Source organism: Hemitrygon akajei, chromosome 5, assembly GCF_048418815.1.
Source record: "Hemitrygon akajei chromosome 5, sHemAka1.3, whole genome shotgun sequence".
NCBI lineage: Eukaryota > Metazoa > Chordata > Chondrichthyes > Myliobatiformes > Dasyatidae > Hemitrygon > Hemitrygon akajei.
In genome coordinates this window covers 169,430,827-169,457,495 of record NC_133128.1, presented here as the reverse complement: position 1 = coordinate 169,457,495, position 26,669 = coordinate 169,430,827, and the positions used below count along the sequence as shown (strand labels likewise).

The 26,669-nt window shown below is 40.2% G+C and overlaps 1 protein-coding gene across 3 annotated transcripts in view; it reads left to right on the top strand.

Annotated features, from left to right (window-relative positions):
- The window catches only part of mtx2 (metaxin 2), a 161,932-nt gene that overhangs the window by 117,041 nt on the left and 18,222 nt on the right, over window positions 1-26,669 (top strand). For all 3 annotated transcript variants that reach the window (XM_073047160.1, XM_073047161.1, XM_073047162.1), the window contains 4 exons: window positions 18,475-18,551; window positions 18,996-19,088; window positions 19,291-19,329; window positions 20,515-20,640. In XM_073047160.1, the coding sequence (XP_072903261.1) occupies window positions 18,475-18,551; window positions 18,996-19,088; window positions 19,291-19,329; window positions 20,515-20,640 (335 nt within the window). The remainder of the gene's footprint in view (window positions 1-18,474; window positions 18,552-18,995; window positions 19,089-19,290; window positions 19,330-20,514; window positions 20,641-26,669) is intronic.

Sequence of the window (26,669 nt, the reverse complement as noted above, 5' to 3'; positions counted from 1 at the left end):
GTTCAAAAGACAACAAACTGTGCAAATACAAAAAGAAAAAATATATAATAAATAAGCAATAAATATCAAGAACATGAGATGAAGAGTCCTTGAAAGTGAGCCCCTAGCTTGTTGGAACAGTTCAATATTGGGCCGAGTAGTTATCCCATCTGGTTCAAAAACCTGATAGCTAAAGGGTAATAATTGTTCCTGAACCTAGTGGTGTGGGGTCCTGAGGCCCCTGCACCACCTTCCTGATGGCAACAGCGAGAAGAGAGCATGCCCCGGGTGGTGGATGCTGCTTTCCTGCTTGCAGCACTTCATGTAGATGTGCTCATTGGTGGTGATGGCTTTACCCATTATGGATTGGGCTGAATTCACTACTTTTTGAAGGCTTTTCCATTCAAGGGAATTGATGATTCCATACCAGACCATGATACAACCAGTCTATATACTCTCCACCACACAGCTACAGAAGTTATCAAAGTTTTAGATGATATGCTGAATCTACACTAACTTCTAAGAAAGTAGAGGTGCCGTGCCCTTTTGTAAAGGCACTTGCTTGCTGGCCCAGGATAAATCCTCTGAATTGATAACACCAAATAATTTAAGGTTGCTGACCCCCTCCACTGATGAGGACTGGCTTATGGATCTCTGGTTTGTTTGTCCTGTAGTTAATATTAGCTCCTATTAGGTTCTGCTGACATTGAGAGGTTGTTGTGACACCATTCAGTTAGATTTTTGGTCTCCCTCCGTAGTGCTGATTTGTCACCATCTCTCGATTAAGCCAACAGTGGTGTTGTGAGAAAACTGGAATATGTTATTCGAGCTGTGCTTAGCCTCGCACTCATGAGTATAAAATGAGTAGAGCAGGGGACTACACACACAGCCTTGTGGTGCACCTTTGCTGATGATGATTGTGGAGGAGAATTTGTTGCCAATCTGAACTGACTGGGATCTGCAAATGAGGAAATCGAGGATCCATTTGCACAAGGAGGCATTGAGGCCCAGGTCTTGTAGCTTATAGATTAGTTTTGAGAGGATGATAGTATTCAGTGCCAACTGTAGTCAATGAAGAGCATCCTGATGGATGCATCTTCACTGCCCAGTTGTTCCAGGATTGAGTGAAGAGCCAATGAAATAGCATCTGCTCTGACCTGTTAAGACAGTAGGCACATTGGAGCTAATCCAAGTTCCTCCTTAGGCAAGAGTTGATGTGTTGCATCACTAACTTCTCAAAGCACTTTATCATAGTGGATGTAAGTGCTATTGGGAGATAGTCATTGAGCCAGGTTACCATGTTCTGAAGCACTGGTATAAATAAAGCCTGCTTGAAGCATCTCAGACTGCTGAAGCGAGAGGTTGAAGATATCAGTGAACACTCCAGCCAGTTGATCAGCACAGTACTAGGATAAGTATCCTGTATGGGCTGGATGCTTTCTGTGGGTTCACCCTCATGTGGCCTCAGAGGCTGAAATTACAAGGTCATTGCAAGCCGTTGGTAGCTGTGAAGGTTTCTCCATGTTTTGACGGTCAAAGTGAGCACAGAAGGCATTGAATTCATCTAGAAGCAAACCCCTATTGTCACTTACTTCACTTTATAGGAAATGAGAGCATTCAAGCTCTGCCACAGCTGTTGAGCATCCTTCAGTGTTTCAGGTTTGGTCTGGAATTGTCACTTTGCACGTGAGATAGCTTTCCAGCGGTTGTACCTGCACCTGAACCCAGATTCTGATGCAATTTTATTCCTGCATTGTCTCCCATCAACCTATAGCACAGCTACTCACCTTCAGTCCATTGTGTTTACTTGTAATGGTTGGTTCTACTTGAGTTTCTTAAAATGTACTGTATTTCACTCATCTGTTGATTGTGTTGGGTAAGAATAGTACTGGCAAAGGTACAATATGCAGGTGTCTTGTTCTAATATTGAAACCAAAGATGGAAATGTACACTGTTGAGATGTACCGTGGAGAGCATTCTGACAGCTGCATCACTGTCTGGTAAGCGGTGGGGGGGGGGGGGGGTGAGGGGGCTACTGCACAGGACTGAAAGAAGCTGCAGTGGGTCGTAAATCTAGTCGGCTCCATCTTGGGTACTAGCCTACAAAATACCCAATACATCTTCAAGGAGCGGTGTCTCAGAAAGGCAGCATCCATTATTAAGGACCTCCAGTACCCAGGACATGCCCTTTTCTCACTGTTACTATCAAGTAGGAGGTACAGAAGCCTGAAGGCGCACACTCAGTGATTCAGGAACAGCTTCTTCCCCTCTGCCATCTGATTCCTAAATGGACATTGAAACTGTGAACATGACCTCACTTTTTAAATATATTATTTCTGTTATTTTGCACGATTTTTAATCTATTCAATATGTATACTGTAATTGATTTACTTATTAATATTGTTATTATTTTGTTTTTTTCCCCCTTCTAGATTATGTATTGCATTGAACTGCTGCTGCTAAGTTAACAAATTTCATGACACATGCCGGTGATAATAAATCTGATTTTGATCCTGCTCCTTCCATTGAATATAATCATGGTTGACCATTCAAATTAATACCCTATTCTCTCCAAGTGGCTGTCTGTCCAAGTCATTTGGCATTGGCTGCTAGCACCATATTTAACTGCACCTTCAATATATCTGATGATTTCACTGGACTGTGTTCTGTGCTAGAGAATTCTTTGGAAATTTACCCTTGCCTCTGTTGTGAATTGTGACTTTGTACTTCCCTACCTGTGTCTAACTGTCCAGATCCATCTGATTTTATAAGTTTCAGTGAGGTCTGCTCCCATTCTTCTTGGATTCAGTGTATACAGGGTTGATTGTCCCAGTCTCTGTGAATGTATCAGCGTTGCCACACAAGAATAATCTGGGTGAAACTTCAGTGCACTTTCTCCCTAGCAAGAAAATCTTTCATGACACATGCTGGTGATAATAAACCTGATTCTGATTCTGATTCTGAAATGGTGAAAATTAGAATTTTCTCATGAAAGAATTAGACATCGGTTCCTCAATAATTTATGTCGATAAATCACTTAGAGTATTGTGAGCAGTTTTGGGCCCCTTAGAAAGGATGCACTGAAATTGGAGAGGGTTCAAAGGAGGTTTACAAAAATGATTCCAGGATTCAACGGTTTGTCATAGAAAGAGTGTTTGATGGCTCTGGGCCTGTATTCACTGGAATTCAGAATAATGAGGGGTGACCTAATTGAGACCTATCGAATGGTGGAAGGCCTTGATAGAGTGGATGTGGAGAGGATGTTTCCTATGCTGTGAATGTCTATGACCAGAGGACACAGCCTCAGAATAGAGGAGTGTCCTTTTAGAACAGAGATGAGGAGAAATTTCTTTAACCTGAGAGTAGTGAATCTATGGAATTTGTTGCCACAGGCAGCTGTGGAGGCCAAGTCTGTACATATATTTAAGGCAGACGTTGATGTATTCTTGAGTGGTCAGGTCAGGAACGGATGTGGGGGGGAAGGCAAGAGATTGGGCCTGACAGAAAAAAAATGGTTCAGCCATGATGAAATGGCCGAGCAGATTCGATAAGCCTCATGGCCCAATTCTACTCCTATACCTTATGGTCTTATGGTCTAAAATTAAATGCAAAGCTTGGAGTTGTTCCTGAATTTAGAAATAATAAAATAAATTTTGGGAATTTATTTAATGGTTTGTGCATAGAGTAATGTGTGTGATGTACAGTAATGTGTTTAGCAATTGTCATGTAGTTAGCATTTTTATCCAGTGGCATTACCCATTCCCCTTGCTGAATGGCTGAGGTTATACTATATTTTAATGCACACTTTTATCAGTGACAGTAAGAGTCATCTTGTCTGTTAATATCAGCACTTCAGACAAATAATTTGTGAAAACATGTTATAAAGGTTATAATTTGGGGAGTTACTGTGTACAGTCATTTTATTATACCTTTCCATGGATGGATTTTTATTGACTGCTGGAAGTGCCTAACGTGGGAGTTTTTGGTGTTCAGCTAGTTGATTTTAGCTAGGGGACAGTGTGGTGTAGCAATAGATCAGAATGCTACAGATTGAGGATTTTTCTCTTGATCATAATCCATTGGTATATTTTGGAAGGTGATAATTTAACTCATTGAGTTCTTGTATTGGTGTAATACTCTCCTTGCTAATAAAAGTTCAAATTAAATTTATTATCAATGTACATATACAATGCCCATAAAAGTATTCACCCCTCCCTCTGAAAGTTTTCATGTTTTATTGTTTTACAGCATTGAATCACAGTAGGTTTAATTTGGCTTTTCTGACACTGATCAACAGAAAAAGATTCATGTCAAAGTGAATACAGGTCTCTACAAAGTGATCTAAATTAATTACAAATTTAAAACACAAAATAATTGATTGCAGAAGTACTCACTCCCTTTAATATGATACATCAAATCATCATTGATGCAGCCAATTGGTTTTAGAAGTCACACTAGTTAAATAGAGATCATCAGTGTTTCATTTGATTGTAGTAAAGATGTACCTGTGTCTAGTCCAACTGCTGGTGAGTCGGTATCCTGGCGAAAACTACACCATGAAGACAAAACAACACTCCAAGCAACTCCACAAAAAAGGTTATTGAAAAGCACAAGTCAGGAGATTGTCAAGAAAATTTCTAAGTCACTGAATATCCCTGGAGAGTACAATTAAGTCAATCATCAAGAAATGGAAATAATATGGCACAGCTGTAAATCTGTAAAAGCAAGCCGCCCTCAAAAGCTGAGTGACAGTGCAAGAAGGGGACCAGTGAAGGAGGCCACCAAGAGACTTATGACTACTCTGGAGGGGATACAAGCTTTAGTGGTTGAGATGGGAGAGACTGCACATACAACTGTTAACAGAAGAGAGCACCCCAATGTATGGTGCAAGTCGTGACACTGCTTAACTGGATTTTCTACCTCCCCCCATATACTGATTCCTGACCATCTTTGATTTGTCCAATGACAGTGGTGTCATCAGCAAAGTTGAATATGGCATTGGACCTGTGCTTAACCACACAGTCGTAATTGTAAAGTGAGTAGAACAGGGGGCTAAGTATACAGCTTTTTGGTGCACCTGTGCTGATGGTGATTGTGGAGAAGATGTTGCCAATTCAAACTGGCTAGTGTCTGCAGGTGAGGAAATCGAAAATCCAATTGCGCAAGGAGTTATTGAGGCCAAGGTCTTGAAGCTTATTGATTAGTTTTGAGAGAATAATGGTATTGAATGCTGAGCTGTAGTCAGTAAAGAGCATCCTGATGTATGCATCTTTGCTGTTGAGATGTTCCAGGGTTGAATGAAGAGCCAATGCAACAGCATCTGCTATGGACCTGTTGTGCCAGTAGGCAAGGAGCAGACCCAATTCAGTTCTCAAGCAGGAATTGATATGTTTCATCACCAACGTCTCAAAACACTGGACTTCATCACTGTGAATGTAAGTGCTTTTGGAGAACAGCCATTGAGGCAGGTTACCATGTTATTCTCGGGCACCAGTATTATTGAAGCCTGCTTGAAGCAGAGAGGTTGAAGATCTCAGTGAACACTCCAGCCAGTTGATCAGCACAGGTCTTTACTACTTGGCCAGCTACCCCATCTGGGCTGGATGCTTTTTATGGGTTCACTCCCATAAAGGCTGCTTGCACGTCATCCTCAGAGACTGAAATCACAGGATCTTTGGGTGCTGTGGGAGATTGTGATGGTTCCTTCATATTTTGATGGTTAAAGCGAGCATTGAGCGCATCTGGAAGTGAAGCCCAGTTGTTGTCTATGTTGCTTGATCTTACTTTATAAGAGGTGATAGCATTCAAGCCCCGCCACAACTGTTGAGCATCCTTTGTTGACTCACGTTGAGTTGGCAATTGTCACTGTGCCCATGTAATGGCTTTCCCAAGATTGTACCTGGACATTTTGTAACTTACTTTGTCACTGGACTTGAATGCCTCTTATCTGACCTTAAGCACACTGCAGATCTCATGGTTCATCCACGGCTTCTGGTTGGGGAAGACTGAATGATTTTGTGAGGATACTGTTGTCTACAACTGTTTTTATGGTCTGTGATAACCATGGTGTATTCATTCAGATCCACAGATGAGTCCTTGAATATGGCTCAGTTCATGAACTGGAAATAATTCTGCAGCAGTTCCTCTCCCTCCTGCGACCATCTCTTTGTTGTCCTTGTCTCTGGAGTCTTGCTCTTTAGCCTCTGTCTGTATGCAGTTAGAAGGACAGCCAAGTGATCAGTTTTACCAAAATGCATTCTGGGTATAGAACAGTTGGCATTCCAAATCTTCGTGTAATGTCTTGTGTGTTGGGACCTCAGGTGCTATATGTTATATGCTGATGGTAATTGGGCAGGGATTTCTTCACACAAGCCTGGATGAAGTACCTGACGGTGATGTGAATTGCATCAGGTTGGACTGTTTCTTGTTTGGAAATGGCATCATACAGTATCTGAAGCACTTGATTATAGTCAGCCACTGGTAATATGTAAACTCCAGTGAGGATCACGGATGCAAACTCCCCAGGTAAATAGAACAGACAGCATTTCATCATTGTGTGTTCAGGGTTGTGGGAAACATGAGTTTGACAAAACTGCCACATCTGAGCACCACCACGAGTTTACCATGAAACACGCACTTCCAAATCAGCAGTTCAGTACATTCTGGGAATTGAGAAGCCTTTGGGTCTGATCGCTGTATCTGGCATGCTGGGAGTAAGCCATGTCTCGGTTAAACATTGAACACGACAATCACTTATTTCCATCCAATACAGCAAGCTTCCCCTCAGGTCCTTGATATTGTTCTCCAACGATGCCACATTTGCTGACAAGATTCTGGGTAAGGGGGTCTGATTCCTCTGTGTTTCAGCCTGACTTGGAGTCTTCCCCTTCTTGCATCACATTCAGTAATGGTGGTGAGCTTTAGTCCACTTAAAGGTGCTATACCTCCTGCCTGAGAGTTAAGTCTGTCGAGTCCTTGAGAAGATCGTGTAATCTGTAGTTCATTAAATCAGTTTAAAAGTACATTGCTTAAAAGGAAGTTGTATGCTGCAGATTGCAGTGAGCGTAATTCAAAAGGGGTATACTTAGAAGTATTGTGTGTAACCCGTGGAATGTTGCCATAGTTCACTGGTGCCATTTTGCCAAAATGACCATTTTTTTCGTCTTGATGTCCAATGTGTCCATAAAGAGGTAGGTGGTATTAGTCTACACTAAAAAAAGCATAAAACAAAGGATTTGGTTGTGGACTACAGGAGGAATGGATCCGGGGTTGAGAGGGTGAACAGCTTTAAGTTCCTCAGCATAAACATCACCGAGGATCTCAAGTGGTCTGTACATACCAGCTGTGTGGTGAAAAAAGCACAACAGCGCCTCTTTCACCTCAGACAGTTGAAGAAGTTTGGTATGGCCCCCAAATTCTAAGAACTTTCTACAGGAGAACAATTGAGAGCATCCTGACTGACTGCACCACTGCCTGATATGTACTTCCCTTAATCGGAGGACTCTGCAGACTGCAGTGCGGACAGCCCAGCGCATCTGTAGATGTGAACTTCCCACTATTCAAGACGCTTACAAAGACAGGTGTATAAAAAGGGCCCAAAAGATCTTTGGGGACCCGAGTCACCCTAATCATAAATTATTCCAGCTGCTACTATCTGGGAATCGGTACCGCAGCATAAAAGCCAGTACCAACAGGCTCCGGGACAGCTTCTTCCACCAGGCCATCAGATTGCTTAACTAATGCTGACACAGTTGTATTTCTGTTATATTGACTATCTTGTTGCACATAATACTTATTATAAATTACTATAATTGCACTTTGCACATTTGAACGGAGATATAACGTAAAGATTTTTACTCGTGTATGATATAAGTAATAAAGTCAATTCAATTCAAGACCCTTTTCCTTCTGAAAAGAAAGGAGAGAGGGGATGAAGGATACCTAGAAGGTAATGGGTGAAGCCAGGTGTGTGGGAATGGTAAAGGGGTGGAGATGAACGAATCTGATAGGAGAGGGGAGTGGACCATAGGAGAAAGGGAAGGAGGACTGGCACTAGCGGAGTTGATGGGCAGGTGAGAAAGAGGTAAGAGGCAAGAGTACGAATAGATGACGAGGGGAGGGGTAATTTTTTTTTGAACTGAAAGGAGAAATCCGGATTCATGCCATCAGGTTGGAGGTTACCCAGACAGAATACAAGGTGTTGCTCTTCCACCCTGAGGGTGGTCTCATTGTGGCACAAAAGGAGGCCATAGACTGACATATTGGAACAGGAATGGAGATCAGAAAGTTGGGCCTCTGAGAAGTTCCACTTTTGGTGGAGGCTCCAGCATTTGCTGCTTTTGCTTCAGAGTTGGAGGCTCCTGTTACTCTACCTTATGGAATACCAATATTCCTACCCCTCTTCCCCTCTCGTGTCATTTTCCATAATGCTGTGTGCCTTGCATAATGGACACCCATGGCATTATGGATACATGCTGTGTGTAACCTTTTATACCTGAAGCAATTATTTTAAAAATAGGGTATCTAACTGATTAATTATTGTGCACTTCCCAGAACCTGCAAGTTTTTCACCTTAAATATACATTCATTCCCCTTTTGTAAGTTACCAATGTTTATGTTTGTATCACCCTTTTGTCCAACTTATTATGACTTTTTAAATTTGATACCTTTTTACCTACCTATGCTTTCAATTTGCAGTTCACCTGAAACCAAACCCGTCTATCAAAGAAATCCCTCATTTTTTTGAGCAACTCTTAAGCTGCATAACCTCCTCTGTTTTAAGAGTAACAAAGCTTTCTCATCTCTGCAATGACTATAAAAATCCCTGTATCTTTGTGATTGTATTGCGTTTGCTGACTGCAAGGTTATAAACTCAAAGACCTTAAACCCTTTCGGATATAAATAGCCATAATTACTCTCACTAAAGGGAGAATATATTGTCACTACCCAATCTTCAAAGACTCTGTTTATTTTCCTTGGTGAGTTTAGCTCCCAATAACCACAATTTAAGTTGTGAGTCCCCTCTTCCTACCAAGAAGATACTTCCAGCTAACAAAGTAGTTTATAACACCGTTCATTTATTTTCATTGATACATGTTTAAATCCAAACAACACTCTTAAAACACATTTAAGACTCAGTGGATTTCTATCTTAAACATTTCCAAATCACAGTTTCTAAAATACAAGCCGTAAAGCACAAAAGACTAAGAACAAAGCATGTCCTAAACATAAAGCTTTTCTAAAATACAAAGGATTTCCAAAACACAGGTACCATTACTATAAACTAAAGAGACATACCAACAAGTTGCAAGTGAGCAAGTCATCTGTCACAGAAATGGAAGCTGGAAGAATGGATTCACCCCATGTTTCTTTCATGTTTCTTGATGTTTCTTACCCTATTCATAACAAGCCTGAACTGCTCCCTACATTTATACCCATCTTCTCCCACTTGGATGACTTCATAAGCATATGATATTTCCTCAGATATCCTTTTAGCACAAATGGTCTAGAAGTATTTTCGGAGACAAAGACCTCAGCAGGCTACCATTAATGCTGTAAAAGCTAACCTTTGAGTACATAAACCTTTATAACTAAAATACACTAGTTATTGGTATGCTAAATTATATTATCAGTCTATTCTATGAGCTACCTTGAACCAAGCAATTTAAGAATCAACTTGTCTGTTTGAAACGACCTGAATTAAACAACCCATTGTCTTGTACTACATCTCAAGCTGTAAAGCAGGTGTAGTGACTGATATCTACTCCTCACAGAGCATCTTCAAAATACAGAGCTTGTTTGCAAACTTGTTCTATAGAAAGTTTTTAAAATTTCAAACTGACTATTGCTTTCCATTTCCATTTTAAGAATAGAGGGCTGACTGCAATTTATGATCAGAAGGTAAACAAACTGTTAGTTGGAATTTTACTTACAGCTGTTTCATCTTACAAGCAGCAGATGCTGCGTTTGGAAACATAAACCATTAAATGAATACCTATCGCACCCTTACCCATTTCCATAAATTTTCTCTGAAGTGTGGTACTCAGAATTGGACATGTTACTCCACCCTAAGACCCAAGTATTGATTTACCAGTATTTCTTTATTTTTGTATTCTTTGTCTCTAAACAATGAGATTGCAATACTTTTCAACATTTGTACTAATTTACCTTACAATGTTCCAAAAGTTGTGCTGATGAATATTATAATCATTACTCCTATACCGCTTAAGTTGCTAGTTTTTGTAGCAGCAAAATGTCAGTGTAGCTGTTAAAATCACAGTAAAGCAACTATGAATCTGCATATTTCATCAGCTACAAATTTGAAGATTAACTTTATTTGTCACATATATATTGAAACATCAAAACATACAGTGAAATGCTTCATTTGTGTCAGCGAGCAAAGTGGGAGCGGAGATCAAATATATGATCGAGGGCAAGTTTTAAGAGCCTTAGCAAGAGAGTACGAATAGTTTAGAAGGGGAATCACTGCTCTTGGGACATAGATAACTGAAGGCATAATTATCATAGATGAATGGAGGAAAAAAAGGTGGAACATAAAGAACAAAGTTAGTAGAAGGCAGGCTACTACAGTTGTTGAACAGCTGGGGTAGCTTTTTCGGACAATAAGAGATGAAGCAATTAGTAGGTTTGAAGGGGATGTAAATTTTAATTTGGATGAGCCGGGCAATGGACTGCCAAAGTAAATTAGTAATGTCAGAAGTACTGCTCAATCAGCAATACTGCTGTAAAGGAATGTTGAAGTGCCAAGCTGAGTATATTCCAAGCTATTGATGTTTCATTCTGACAGGAAATACTTCTGAGGAACTTTTGTCTATTAGCATCTGCTAATGGAAATCTAGATTTTCATTGCCTCCAGCAATGTATTCTGAGTCACACAGAATGTTTTGACAGCTTTATTATGTGTATATTCAGACTTGCATGCAAGTGTGAGGTCCCTAGAAGCAGTACACAAATATGATGAGAGAATGCTCATAAGTTTTCTGTGCTTGCATAAATTGTCAATCTCTTCCATAAATATTACAGTTTTCCTATTGTCTGATTGTGTATTCATAATTGAAAGATTCACAGTTTTGTTTCTGATTTAAAATTGGATTTTTTTAAGTACAGAATAAATGATGGAAAATAATCAGCAACTATTTGAGTGAAGCAAGTCAAAGCCTTCACCTCTAATTTCATTATTTAGTTTTTTTTGGCAAAAAGACCACATTCTTGCCTGAATATGTTCTTAACAGTGAAGAAACGATTTCTGCTCTGTACCTCAGAAATAATTGCCTGGAGACTCACATAATGAAGATTTAGCCATACGAGATTAAGGAGAAAGGTAAAAGAGAAAAATAAAGTGTCAAAAATATTTCTAAGATCTGAGACATTAATTTCTTTTCCTAAGGAACTCAAGTGCAGAAGAAATGGCTTTTTGGACCAAATGGAGCATTTCTGTGCTCTGTTTTATATATACATTTCATGCTTTATTGAAAGTCATACAATGTTTTAGAGCTATCTGTACTTATACCATTTTTTCATAACTGATATGGGGTAAGAATAATACTTGCTAACAAAATTACAGTCTTAAGTTAGAGCTTTAAGTTTGTTTTTAATTGCTCTAATCATTAAGCATGGTAGCATAGTGGTTAGATTCCTGCTGCTGTCTATAAGGAGCTTTTATGTTCTCTCCATGACTGTGTTGGTATCTTCTGTGTGCCCTAGTTTCCTCCCACATTCCAGCAATGTACAGTTACAGAGTTGTGGCATGTTAAGTTGGCAGCAGAAGCACTTGTAGGCTGCGTAGCACAATCTTTACTGATTTGATGTAAAACAATGCATTTCACTGTATGCTTCAATGTACATGTAACAAATAAAGCTAATCTTTAATATGGTCAGAGTTCAAAGTAAATTTATTATCGAAGTACAAATGTCACCATCTACAACCTTGAGATTCATTTTCTTGCAAGCATACTCAATAAATCAATGATAGAATAACCATAATAATGTAAGACCACACTAACTGGGCATTCAACCAGTGTGCAAGACAACAAACTATGCCAATACCATAAATAAATAGATAGATAAATAAATAAATAGAAGTAGGAAGTATTGAGAACATGAGGTGAAGAGTCCTTGAATGTAAGTCCTTAGGTTGTGGGAGCACTTTAGTGACGGAGTAAGTGAAGTTGAGTGATATTATCCCCTTTGATGGTTGAGGGGTAATAACTGTTCCTAAACCTGGTGGTGTGAGTCCTGAGGCTGCTGGTCCTTTCTGATGGCAGCAACGAGAAGAGAGTATGACCTAGGTGGTAGGGGTCCCTGAAGATGGATGTTGCTTTCCTGCGACAAATGTAGATGTGCTCAGTGGTGAGGAGGACTTTACCTATGATGGACTAGGCCATATTCACTCCTTTTTGTAGGATTTTCTGTTCAAGAGCATTGGTGTTTCAGTAGCAGGCTGTCTGTATACTCTTCACCACACATATATGTTTGTCAAAGTTTTAGATGATAAGTCAAATCTTGGCAAACTCATAAGGAAGTAGAGGCACTGCTGTGCTTTCTTTGGAATTGCGCTTACATGCTGGGGTCAGGGCAGGTCCTCCAAAATGTTTACACTGAGGAACTTAAAGTTGCTGACCCTCTCCACATCTGATCCTCTGATGAGGACTTGTTTATGGACCTCTGGTTTCCTCCTCCTGAACCCAATAATCAGTTCCTTGGTCTTGCTGACGTAGAGTTAGAAATTTTTGTTGTGATGCCACAGCTAGATTTTCCATCTCCCTCCTGTCTGCTGATTTATCACCACTTGTGATTCAGCCTGTGTCAGTGGTGTCTTCAGCAATCATGAATCTGGCAATGGAACTGTGCTGATCCACACTGTCATAAAGTGAGTAGAGTAGGAGGCTACACACACAGTTTTATGGTGCACCTGTGCTGATGGAATTTGTGGATGAGATGTTGCCAATCTGAGCTGACTGGGGTCTGCAAGTGAGGAAATTGAGAATCCAATTGCATAAGGAGGTATTGAGGCCAAGGTCTTGGAACTTATTGATTAGGTTTGAAGGGATGATGGTATTGAATGCTGAGCTGTAGTTGATAAAGAGCATTCTGATGTACATATCTTTGCTGTCCAAATGTTCCAGGGTTGAGTGAAGAGGCAGTAAGATGGCATCTGCCGTAAACCTTTTGCATCGCGAGGCAAATTGGAGCAGATCCAAGTCACTTCTTACACTGTCCTTACACATCTGGAGAAGAGGAATGCTTATGTGAGAATGCTGTTCTTGGACTGCAGTTCAGCATTGAACACCATAATTCTCACCAGGCATGACACGAAGCTCAGAGACCTCCGCCCTCACCCTGCCTTGTGTAGCTGGATCCTGGACTTCCTGTCAGATTGCTGGCAGGAGGTAAGAGTGGGCTCCCTCACCTCTACCCCTCTGACCCTCAGCACAGGTGCCCCTCAGAGCTGTGTACTAAGCCCCTCCTTTACTCTCTGTATACTTATGACTGTCGCCACCCACAGCTCCAATCTGCTAATTAATTTTGCTGACCCCACTACACTGATTTGGCCTAATTTCAAATAATAATGAGGCAGCCTACCGAGAAGAAGTCATCACCCTGACACAGTGATATTAAGAAAAGAACCTCTCCCTTAATGTTGCAAAACAAAGGAGCTGGTTGTGGACTAGAGGAGCAATGGAGACGGGCTAGCCCCTATTGACATCAGTGGATCTGGGTTTGAGAGGGCGAACAGCTATAAGTCCCTTGGCATAAACATCACCGAAGATCTCATGTGGTCTGTACGTACCGGCTGTGTGGTGGACAAAGGCACAACAGCACCTCTTTCACCTCAGATGGTTGAAGTAGTTGTTATGGGCCCCCAAATCCTAAGAACTTTCTATAGGGGCACAATTGAGAGTATCCTGACTGGCTGCATCACTGCCTGCTTATGGGTAGGACTCTGCATAGAGTGTGCGGACAGCACAGTGCATCTTCTCACCATTCAGGACATTTACAAAGACAGATGTGTAAAGGATCATTGGGGACCTGAATCACCCCAACCACAAACTGTTCTAGCTGCTGCCATCCGGGAAACAGTACCACAGCATAAAAGCCAGGACCAACAGGCTCCAGGACAGCTTTTTCCACCAGCCCATCAGATTGCTTAACTCATGCTGACACAACTATATTTCTATGTTATGTTGACTAGACTGTTGTACATACTATTTATTAAAAATTACATGTTGCACATTTAGTCAGAGACGTAACGTGACAATTTTTACTCCTCATGTATGTGAAGGATGTAAGTAATAAATTCAATTCAATTCTCAGGCAGGATATGATGTGTTTTATCATGAATTTCTCAAAACACTTCATCACTGTGGAGATAAATGCTACTAGATGATAGTTATTGAGGCAAATAACCATGTTCTTCTCAGGCACCAATTAAGTGAAGCCTGCTTGAAGCAGGTGGGTACTGTACCTCAGACTGCCGAAGAGAGAGGTTAAAGTTCTCAGTGAAAACTCCAGCCATTTGATCAACACAGGTCTTTAGTACTTGGCCAGGTACCCTGTCTGGGCCGGATGTTTTTCATAGTTTTGGCACATCAGCTTCAGAGACTAAAATCACAGGATCATCAGGGGCTGTGGGAGTTTGTGATGGTTCCTCCATGTTTTGACGGTCAAAGCATAGAAGGCATCAAGGACAACCGTCAAGCATCCTTCGTTGATTCAAGTTTAGCCCAGAATTGCCACTTTGTCTGTGAGATAGCTTTCCAGACATCGTACCTGAACCTCTTGTAACTTTCTTGGTCGCCTGGCTTGATTGCCTTTGAGTTAGCCCTCAGGCAATTGAGTATCTTATGGTTCATTCAGGCTTCTTGTTGGGGAAGACTCTGAATGAATTTGTGGGGGCACTCTCGTTTTTACAAAGTCGGTGACAACCATGGTGTATTCTTTCAGATCCACAAGTGTCCTTGAATATGGCCCAGTCTACCGACTTGAAGCCCTCTTCTGCCTCTCACAACCACCTCTTTGTTGTCATAATTTCTGGAGCCTTGATCTTTAACTTCTACCTGTTTGCAGGTAGGAGAATAACAGCCAAGTGATCAGATTTCCTGAAATGTGGTCTGGGCATGTAACGTAGGCATTCTGCAAGAAATCTCTTAAATTGAATGGGCTTCAGCCCTATCCTCAAGCAACTTTCAAATTGCAATTCCTGAGTACAGGTAAAGGACACTTGAAGATACTAGTTTAGTCTTCACACCAGTTATCTATTTTCAACAAATGGCATTTTAAATTTTCTCTTTGTGCGGTAGGTTATCCCACTAACAAGCAACTTGCACAATGTCCAAGTACATAAAAATGTTGAAAGCGGGCTTAATTGCAGCAAAATTGTAAACACTGTTGACTTTAATGATGCGTCAATACATACCATATATATTATTGGCAAAAATAATGCAGGTCACAAACTACCTAAATAATATATGATACATCACAATTAATAGTATGCTATCATTATTATATGCCCTTTTCAAGGGTCCATTCCATTATGGTGTCTGAAGTGCACAAGATCTTTGGAAAATGAGCCTTGAATTCAGGGGCTTATTATTCCTTTCCTCACATTCCTTTGGATCTTAAAGATGTATTCCATTAGTCATTGGTTCATTGTGTTTCTTTATTCTAATTAAGATATCGGAAATAAATTGGTTTAGTCATTATAACTTTCTCAACCACTCAGCAATTCACCTTCCCTTTCATCTGCTTGGTAAGAGACCAATGCAAAGTACTTACTAAATACATGCACCCATGTTTGATAATCATGTAATTGGGTATCCTCTTCACTTAAGAATCATAATTTATTATTGCAGATATTGGTATCTTGTCCTTGGGTATTGAAATGTGTTTGACCTTTTTTTTCTCAGCATAATATAGTTTAAATATCTCAATGTCAAAAGGCTCTACAAACTGCTTATTCTTTAGGATCTCACCCTAATGGTCATGACTTAAGGGATCAAAAGTATTTTCCACTTACGTTTGCTGTTCAAAGCCTTGTTCTGTTTAACTTTGATAGAAATTGGACATAGTTTTATGGTTCTTAATTATTTTGCATGTCTGTTCTAGTAATGAAATTACTGATTTATGGGGTGAATCTGGCATGTGTCATGTACAGGAAGCCTACAATAGCAATCACAACTTTATTTTTTTGAACATCATGTATAGACTATGGCTTTAAGCAAGATTGATGAATTGAAAACTTATTAATTTTTGTTAAGGGATCCTGAAGGAAAGGATTGAATTTTTGTTGAAAGCAAAACTTACTTATATTAATAAATGTGTTTATTGTTGTCACATGTACCAAGGTAGAGTGGATAACATTGTTTTGCATGCAATCCATAAGGATCATTTCATCATATCAATATATTGAGGTCGTTCAAGGAAAAAGCAATAACTAGAATCTGGTTTATCATCACTCTCTTGTATGACGTGAAATTTATTGCTTTTCAGCAGCAGTAAACTGCAAAACATAAAATTACTGTAAATTACAAAAATAAATTGTGCCATCCAGAAGGAATAACAGTAGTATCCATGGACCATTCAGAAACCTGATCACGGAGGGGAAGTAGCTGTTTCTGAATTATAGAGTGTGGGTCTTCAGGTTACTATACATCTCCTCAGTGGTTGTAACAAATAGTTTTACAGGTGCCATGCAGGCAGACAGTAAGGTGCAAGGCTGTGAGGAGGTAGAGTATGAGGTTAAGAGTCAACCTTATCATACAAGGGCACTGTTCAATAGCCTTGTAACTGTTCTTCAGCCTGATGGTAAGTGTTTGCAGGCTTTTATTTCGTCTCACCAGTGGAAGTATGTGCAGTCTTTGATTATGTCGATTGCTTTTCTGAGGCGGCGAGGAGAGGCTAATTTCTATGATGTACTGAGCTGTGTCAACAACCCACTGTAGTTTCTTGCGGTCTCAGGCAGAGCAGCTGTTATACAAAGTAATAGTGCATCAAACGAAATTGGTGAAGGTCACCAGGAACATGCCAACTAACTTTTAGCCTTCTGAGGAAGTAGAGGTACTGGCAAGCTTTCTTAGCCATGTTGTCTTTGTAGTTATTCAAGGTGTTCACTTCTAGGAACTGAAGCTTTCTACCTTAGCACCATTGAGGTAATTGGAGCAAGTGCACTGCTCCCCTTCTTGAAGGGTATGACCAGCTCATTTGTTTTGTTAACATTAAGAGGAAGTTTGTTGTCATGTCACCATGCCACTAGATGCTCTGTGTCCTTCCTGTAGTCCTATTCGATATTATATGAGATTTGGCCCACTACATTAATAGCATCTGAAAACTTGTACATGGAGTTGGATTAAAATCTGGCCACACAGTTGTGAGTGTACAGGAAGTATAACGGGGCTGAGGGCACAGCCTCGTTCCCTCAGAATCAGTAAAGTATGTCTGTCTGTCTGTAGGGCGCTAATGTTGAGGGTTCTTACTGATTGTGGTCTGTTGGTTAGGAAGTCAAGGATCCAGTTGCAAACAGAGGTGTTGAGTCCTGGGCTAAGGAGATTTAATATGAGTTTGTTTGGAATTATGGTGCTGAAGATAGAGCTATTTATATCAATAAATAGCAATCTGACACAGATGTCTTTTTGATCATGATGCTCCAGTGATGAGTGTGGGGCCAGAGAGATGATGTCCACTGTAGACCTGTTTCACTGTAGGCTTGTTTCAGTCAGTAGAGGTTGCCCAGAGGATGGAGTTGTGTGCTGTGACCAGCCTCTTGAAGATGTAAATTATTATGGTACCAGTGAACTTGATAATATGTTTTAAGTTTTGTTTATAGTTGTATTATCTTTGTATAATCATTTTTAAGCTCTTGAGGTTGCTAGCCATCTCTGAATTTTGTAAATAGGAACAAATGCAATAATGTCTTTTGAGCATATTTTTTGAATCTTAATAGCACAAACACCACCATTTCTTTGTTATTGAGTTAATATCGCTAATGTTTAATTGAAAATAAGGTATGTGGACAACTCCTAATAATAATGATAATAATATTTAAACATATAAATGTGATTGTAAACTTCATAAAATTACTATGTGGAACTTATGGATACATGCTCAATGGGAAAAAAAACCTGAAGTTTTTCTAACGAATTTGTAATCTCCCTCTAGAGCTTATATTAGCTCAGTTACTAGCAGAAGGATACTGACACAGAAAGAACAATGTTTCTTGTTATTAGAATTGTTTGAGTGAGCTTGACCGAATACTTTCAAAAGCATTACATAAAGTACATGTCAAATATAGCATAATATCTATAGCATTTTGAGAAACTGTCATATACATTCAAGTTAAGTCTGTTGGATTACTTTCATTCTTACAGTGTAATTCTGGCTCTTTGACTTAGTTTATTATCAATATACATGAAAAACATGCATTTCCATTTATAAAATTGATGTAATAATCCATGTGAGTTTGCTTTTTTTTATTATTAGGCAAAGCACCTTTTATTCATGTGGGGAATCATGTTGTCTCAGAACTTGGCCCTATTGTGCAATTTGCAAAAGCCAAGGTAAGAAAACTTCTAGCTGTTAGTATACCTGTGAACTGCAAAGCATGTATTGTTTCAGATATCTGTAGAGTTATGATTCGATAGATTGCTTACATTTATTATGATATTAAGTGTTTCATACTTGTTGTTCTTCAAAGTCATGTGCATTTATGAAGCTATGCTATCAAAGTTTCAAATTAATTGGAAACTTTTGCCATTTTAATTTGCCATGTTTATACTCTTTTTAGTTTAATAATGGTGTTTGTATTCAAGGAATAGTTTTGTGAACAGAAGGTTTTTGTTGTGCCTTTTTTATGGTATCTAGCACAACTTACAGGTGTTGAAGCTGCTTTGACTTGTGTTGTATAAAGTTGGTAATAAGAACATTTAAAAGATGATCAATTATGACTTAATTGTGAATTGACCTACTATAAGCACTTATATCTGCATACCATGTCTCTTTAGGGTCATTCACTCACTGATGGACTAAATGAAATTCAGAAGGCTGAGATGAAAGCTTACACAGAACTGGTGAATAATATGCTGTTGACAGCAGAGGTATGTCAGATCAAAGGATTATTATATTGCTTTGCATTGCTTAGAATTGTAAAGGAATGACAAACAGCCCAGTTGGTCTTGCCTATTTTTGTGATTAACGATTGCATCTAAAACTGTCATGTTGTATATATATTTATATGTCAATTTGCAGTCATGTGTGATTAATTTTTGACTGAATTTGGAAATATGTTTTGTCCAATAGCTTTACATACAATGGTGTGATGACAGCACTTCAGCACAGGTGAGAAATTCCTCAACATTTGTAATTGTTAAAAAAAATGAGATGAGCCATTAATTTGCAAGTGCAGCATTTTTGAAGGCTTAGTTCATCCAAAAGTCATCCCTACAAATTTCCATTGTAAAAGCAGCCTTTGACACAAGTACAGGGCACCTACATGTTATGGCTGTTCAGATTACAGAAATTCACCTGACAGAATTTGAAAATCGCAACCCAGAAATTTGAGAAATAGAATAAAATTTGCTCTTGCAGAATTTATGTTGGGGGAGTAAAATAAATAAATATAACTTTTTCAACTTGTTTTCTTCGTTCTGTATGCACAGATGACATGGTTTGTGTTAGAGACAGTTTTAGACAGTTTTAGATTCACACAGAGAGTGGTGAATCTGTGGAATTCTCTGCCACAGGAAACAGTTGAGGCCGGTTCATTGGCTATATTTAAGAGGAAGTTAGATATGGCCCCTGTGGCTAAAGGGATCAGTGGGTATGGAGAGAAAGCAGGTACAGGGTTCTATGTTGGATGATCAGCCATGATAATACTGAATGGCGGTGCAGGCTCGAAGGGCCGAATGGCCTACTCCTGCACCTATTTTCTATGTTTCTATGTTATGGAAAATTGCCATATGGACCATTTCTTAGGATTGCAACTCCTGATAATGCAGAGGTTACCTGTATTTTAATGGAGGATAATTTATTCAGTATTCAGAATATTACTGAATACATTTTGTGGAGATCAAGGGAGTAAAATTGCAGCATATCATTAATTTTCTATGAGCCTAACTTTAGAAAGTAACCATTATGCTATCTCAAGAAATTTATAGTTAATTACGTTAAGCTAGAAACTTGAATTTTATTCATGCGATCCATATCACATATTTCTTCATATAACGTGCTTGTATTACTATCAGTCATAGGCTTTAAGGTTGTCAGGTAAGTAGGAATATGAAATTTATGATGATAAAAATGACAGCAAAGTAAAGATAATGAAATAATTTTGCAGAGAGAATCAGTAAGCCAAGAATGCTCATGTTAATTAAGCATGCTGTATTCGTTTATAATATTTTAAAACCTTCCCAATTGTTGTTAATTGTACTGTTGCTTTTAAATAAAATGCTAACTGGAGTTTTATGAATCATGAATATTTACAAGTTAAAAAAAATAATGATCTGAACCTTTTGATCTTTTAAGATAACTCGTTCTAGATACGGCTCACCATATCCGTGGCCTCTAAATCATATTCTGGCCTATCAGAAGCAATGGGAAGTAAGACGCAAGATGAAAGCAATTGGATGGGCTGGGAAAACTTTTAAACAGGTTAGTCGTGATGCAAATCTGTATTGTATTGCATTTTTAAATGTTGGCTTGCAAAGAAGAAAAATATATATTTGAAAATGTGCATTTCTGTTTAACATTGCTGAAAAAAATACTTTATATCCTACAGATCCTTTTCCAATCCCTATTTGTGCTTAATCATTTTAAAACTTACCTTTTTGACTTAATGTCTAGTTACCTTTCTGAATACCTCTTCGCCTAGTGCCTATTTTTTTAAAATCATTTTTTTATTAGTTTTTCTATAGATTTTACAAATTAAAAACCCCAAATCCCAATGAGGAACATTAATACAGTGCAAAATTAAGCATACAATGACAATATGCTACAAAGGAAGAGAATTTGACAAAAAAGCACCTGAATTGAAGACAAGTAAACTTAGTATCCTCCCCAAGCCCCACAACACAAAAAAAAACAACTCCAGACCAACCACAACATAATATAGAGAGTATAAATCAGGACAATCAAACTCCCAGACGGTGAATACACTTAGCAACAGAGGATAATAATGCCTACTACCAGAAAAAAAAGGGAGCTGAAAGCAAGGGACCGAAAAGAAAAAAAAAAACCCTAGTCAAGAGGAAGGTTATGAAAGTACTCGATAAAAGGTCCCCAGACCTTATGGAACTTTAGATCCGAATTAAGAACTGAATAATGAATTTTTTCGAGGTCCTAGCAGGCCATAATGTCGTTAAGCCATTGAGCATGAGTGGGCGGGGCAACATCTCTCCATCTAAGGAGGATCAAGCGTCTAGCCAGGAGAGAGGCAAAGAATAATATTCGGCATTTGGTCAGACTCAGACGTAAATCTGTCTCACCCCAGAAACCGAACAAAGCAATTAAGGGGTTTGGTTCTAGGTGCTGATTCAGAATACACGATAACGTAGTGAAGACATCTTTCCAAAATTTCTCCAAGCTAGGACAGAACCAGTACATATGGATGAGAGAGGCCACGCCCCTCTAGCATTTATCACAGAGCGGACTAATGTTAGGGTAGAATCGAGATAGTTTAGATTTAGACATATGGGCTCTGTGAACAATCTTAAACTGTAAAAGGCAATGGCGAGCACAAAGAGAGGTTGAGTTAACCAATTTGAGAATCGAGTCCCAGCTCTCATCGGATAAGGAGGTATTTAAATCCTGCTTCCAGGCCATTTTAATTTTATCCACAGGGGCCCGTCGTAAGGCTGCTAATTTATCTCGAATAATTGATATTAAACCTTTACCTAGTGGATTAATGGAAAGAAAGAAATCCATAGCGTTTTTCGCAGGCATTTCAGGAAAGTTAGGAATTAAAGGAGCAATAAAGTGTCTAATTTGGAGATATCTAAAAAAAAAATGAGCATTGGGCAGATTGAACTTAACAGAGAGCTGCTGAAAAGAAGCGAAGCGATTATCAATGAAAAGATCTTCAAAATGTCCAATGCCCTTCCTATACCAAACATGGAATGCTGAATCGTATGTAGTAGGTAAAAAAAGGTGATAATGTGCAACAGGGCTGGAAACGGAAAAACCATGGAAACCATAGCATTTCCTAAACTGAGCCCATATACGCAAAGTGTGTCTAACAAGAGGATTAGCTATTAATCTGGACAGACTACTAGGGAGTGCAGAGCCAAGAAGAGCAGAGATAGATAATTCTTTAGTGGAGCTCAACTCCATTGCCACCCAATTAGGGCACTCGGGTTGGCTGTGGAAGAAAGACCAAAAGGTAGCACAACGTATATTAGCTGCCCAATAATATAAACGAAAGTTAGGTAAAGCCATGCCACCCTCTTTTTTAGATTTTTGGAGATGGATTTTATTAATTCTAGAGTGCTTATTCTTCCACAGATATGACAAAATAATAGAGTCTAAGGAATCAAAAAAAGATTTAGGAATAAAAATTGGGATAGATTGAAATAAGTATAAAAATTTGGGGAGAACATACATTTTAACAACATTAATACGACCTACCGAAGACATAGATAGAGGTGACCATTGTACCAGACTCTGTTTTATAGTATATGAAAGATTGGCAAAGTTTTCACGAAAGAGATCTTTAAACTTCCTTGTGACTGTAATTCCAAGAAAAGTAAATTGATTATGGACTAGTTTAAAAGGGAGATCACGAAATGTTAGTTCTTGTGCTTCTTTATTAATTGGAAAAAGTTCACTCTTATGTAAATTAAGTTTATAGCCAGAGATCTGGCTAAACTGGTCAAGAAGTGAAAACAGCCTAGTGCCTATTTTTGAATGATTTATATATAATATTACGTATAAATAAAAATATAGCTGCATTCAATATAATTTCAAAACATTTTAGCACCAGTGGATATAAAAATTAAAATACTAGAGTAAGTTATGTTGGTCACTTACAACTCCAAACTATACAATTGACTAAGGTAAACTTGCTTCTATATTTACAAATACACAACAGAATCAGAAATTCTGATTTTACACTTGGCATTATATTGGTGCAGTTAGTCATATAACATAAATATATTTTAGCAAATTTGCCATTACAATTTTAAATTCCCTCATGTTTTTGACTTTATAAAGTGTACAGTTATAAACTGGTCTTGCACTTTGATTAAGCACTATAGCCTGTGGCCCTGGCTGCTAATCTACTGTGAAACTGTTTATTGCCTTCCACACTTCTGACAATTTATTACTTAACTGTGTAATATGATCTGCACAATATTAGTCATCACTTTATGGTTTCAGTGTGCCATCATTTAACCTGTGATCTATAGACTCCAAAATTTCTTCAGCATTTGTATAGTTTGTTAATTGTTTCCCAATAATACAGCGCATGCAGGTGTTTGTCTTGATCTTCCAGGTCTAATTGCAGCCAGTTCAATAGCATTTATAGAGTATGCCTGTCACCCTTTATTTAAAAACATATAGTGCTGTATTCTTCACTACTTTATGTACTAGAGTTACGTTTTCTCTGGGGCATTTCTTATTCCTCAGTTGCTCATTAACCTTAACTATAATTGTCTGTCAAATTAGTGTCATCGGTAAATAAACAATGTTTTAATTGTCTACGAGTGCAGTCAGAAGTTTCAGAAGCTGGGGTAAATCGTGGTTTGGTGGCAGCAGTGACAGTCACAAATTAGAGGATGTTATGTTGAGAGATTATAGTGTATCACTTGGGTTGTACCTAAAATACTATGTTTAGTTTTGGTCACTAAGGTACAGAAAGAAAACTAAAACCCTGAAATTAAAACCACGGGCATGGCTTCTGTAAGAAAATTGAATGTTTAGGAAACAACTTGGAGATATAATTAGTTGTTGAGATTTCCTTCAAAATTATGCAGAAACAGTCCTGTTGAAATATGTAAAGTAATAAATAATGCATGGGTTAATGTCTAATTCAGTTCAGTGTAAATTGAAATAGAGCAACATAACAACATATAGTACTTAAAAACTGCTCTTAAGTGTGAGCTGTGGATTATTACAGAAGGCTGAAAATTTTGTTCTCATTACAGACTTTGAGTACGTAAGCTAACAAATTATGCATTACAGAAAGTGTGTTGTATTGCCAGAGGAACCGGTTTTCAGTCATGACATTATTACCCCAAGACCCTGTTAGTAGAACATAAAAAGCACCAAGGTTCAGATGGAATATAGAGTAGTGACCCGGGCCAAATCTGTCGAGTAGTCAACATCAATGAAATTAATTATATGTTCTTTTTATTTTATTGTTGTTTGTGAGATTTTTTTTCTCATATTTATCAGATGCATTTTCTATCTTGCTGTAGTGACTCTGCTGTAATAGTATTTTAGGGTATCCTAATATTGTGAATCTTCCTTGTGCAAAAGAATGTCCTTTCCAGTAAATGTTGTGGGGGTTCTTTATCGTAAATCCTTCATATTACAGATTGGTCAAGGTACAGAAAAGAACTCGGAGGGAGGGGGGAATCATTTAGAAAATAGCCTTCCATGATGTAGAGATGGAACTTTCAAAGTGACGTTATGGTGTTTCTTCACTTGTAATTTTTTGACATACAGAGGGACTTGTTACAGAAAGCCGGTGACACCATAATGCAACCAGTAGGCCTGGGGCCTCTGGGTATCAAAGTTCAATCAGAATCAGGTTTACTGATATGTGTCATGTAATTACCGGTAGTTGTTTGGTGGCAGCAGGACAGTGCAAGGTTTACAAATTACTATGTTGTAGCGGTGTGCTACACGCAGCGCTAAAATAACGACACGGAGTCGGTAAACTGCAGTTAAAGTTAAAGTTTATTCGAACTTCACAGCCTTGCTTTAAAACCTCCCTCCATCCGCCCTCCCCCGCGCGGATGCTTCGAGAGGCATGTACTGACACCCCCTCAGGCTTTCTCCCTTTGTTGCGGACCTAGCCTTTGTGCCTGCACGCTGGCTAATTGTGAGCTGGTTTGAGTGCGCTAGTAAGTGCATCGCCACACAACCCCCCCCCCCCAGAACCGGCGATACACCCCCAAATATCCACAGTCTGGGCCAGACTCTGTCTGGGAGGTTGGCCTCTGCGCCGCGGTGTCAGAAACTCGACCGGTTGCGCCAGGTCCACATGGGCCGGTTTGAGTCAGTCCACCGTGAAAACCTCCTCTCTCCCCCCAACGTCCAGCACGAATGTGGACCCGTTGTTCCTGAGCACCGTGAACGGCCCCTCGTAGGGCAGTTGCAGCGGTGGCCGATGCCCGCCCCGTCGTACAAACACAAACTTACAGTTCTGCAGGTCTTTGGGTACGCAGGTCGGGTGCTGCCCATGGTGCGAAGTGGATTTGGGGGCCAGGGCACCGAGCCGCTTGCGTAGTCTGCCCAGGACTGCTGCAGGTTCTTTCTCTCGCCCCCTTGGGGCTGGTATGAACTCCCCGGGGACGACCAGGGGTGCGCCGTATACCAACTCGGCCGACGAAGCGTGCAGATCGTCTTTGGGCGCTGTGCGGATGCCGAGTAGGACCCAGGGAAGCTCGTCCGCCCAGTTAGCTCCTCGCAGGCGGGCCATGAGAGCCGACTTCAGGTGACGGTGGAAACGCTCTACCAGTCTGTTCGACTGTGGGTGGTAGGCAGTGGTGTGGTGCAGCTGAGTCCCCAACAGGCTGGCCATTGCTGACCACAGGCTGGAGGTGAACTGGGCGTCTCTGTCGGAGGTAATGTGGGCTGGTACACCAAAGCGGGACACCCAGGTGGCGATCAGTGCCCGGGCGCAAGATTCGGAGGTGGTGTCGGTGAGCGGGACCGCCTCTGGCCATCTTGTGAACCGGTCCACGATAGTCAGGAGGTGCTGCGCCCTGCGCGACACTGGAAGGGGGCCCACGATATCCACATGAACGTGGTCGAAACGCTGGTGGGTGGGGTGGAACTGCTGCAGCGGGGCCTTGGTGTGTCGCTGCACTTTGGCCGTCTGGCAGTGCATGCACGTTCTGGCCCATTCACGGACCTGCTTGCAGAGTCCGTGCCAAACGAACCTGCTGGAGACCATCCGGACGGTAGTGCGGATGGAGGGGTGCGCCAAGTTATGAATGGAGTCAAAAACACGTCGTCGCCAAGGTGCCGGGATGACGGGACGGGGCTGGCCGGTGGCGACGTCACAGAGTAGGGTCCTCTCACCTGGGCCTACGGGGAGGTCCTGGAGCTGCAAACCGGAGACTGCGGTCCTGTAACTCGGGATCTCCTCATCTGCCTGCTGTGCCTCTGTCAGCGCCTCAAAGTCTACCCCTTGGGAAAGGGCGTGAATGTTAGGGCGAGAGAGCGCATCCGCCACGACATTGTCCTTACCCGAGACGTGCCGGATGTCCGTCGTGTATTCAGAGATGTAGGACAGATGGCGCTGCTGGCAGGACGACCAGGGATCGGACACCTTTGTGAACGTAAAGGTAAGCGGTTTGTGGTCCGTGAACGTGGTGAAGGGCCTACCTTCTAAGAAGTACCTGAAATGCCGGATTGCCAGGTATAGCGCCAACAGTTCCCGGTCGAAAGCACTGTATTTGAGCTCGGGTGGCCGCAGGTGTTTGCTGAAAAACGCCAGGGGTTGCCAGCGGCCC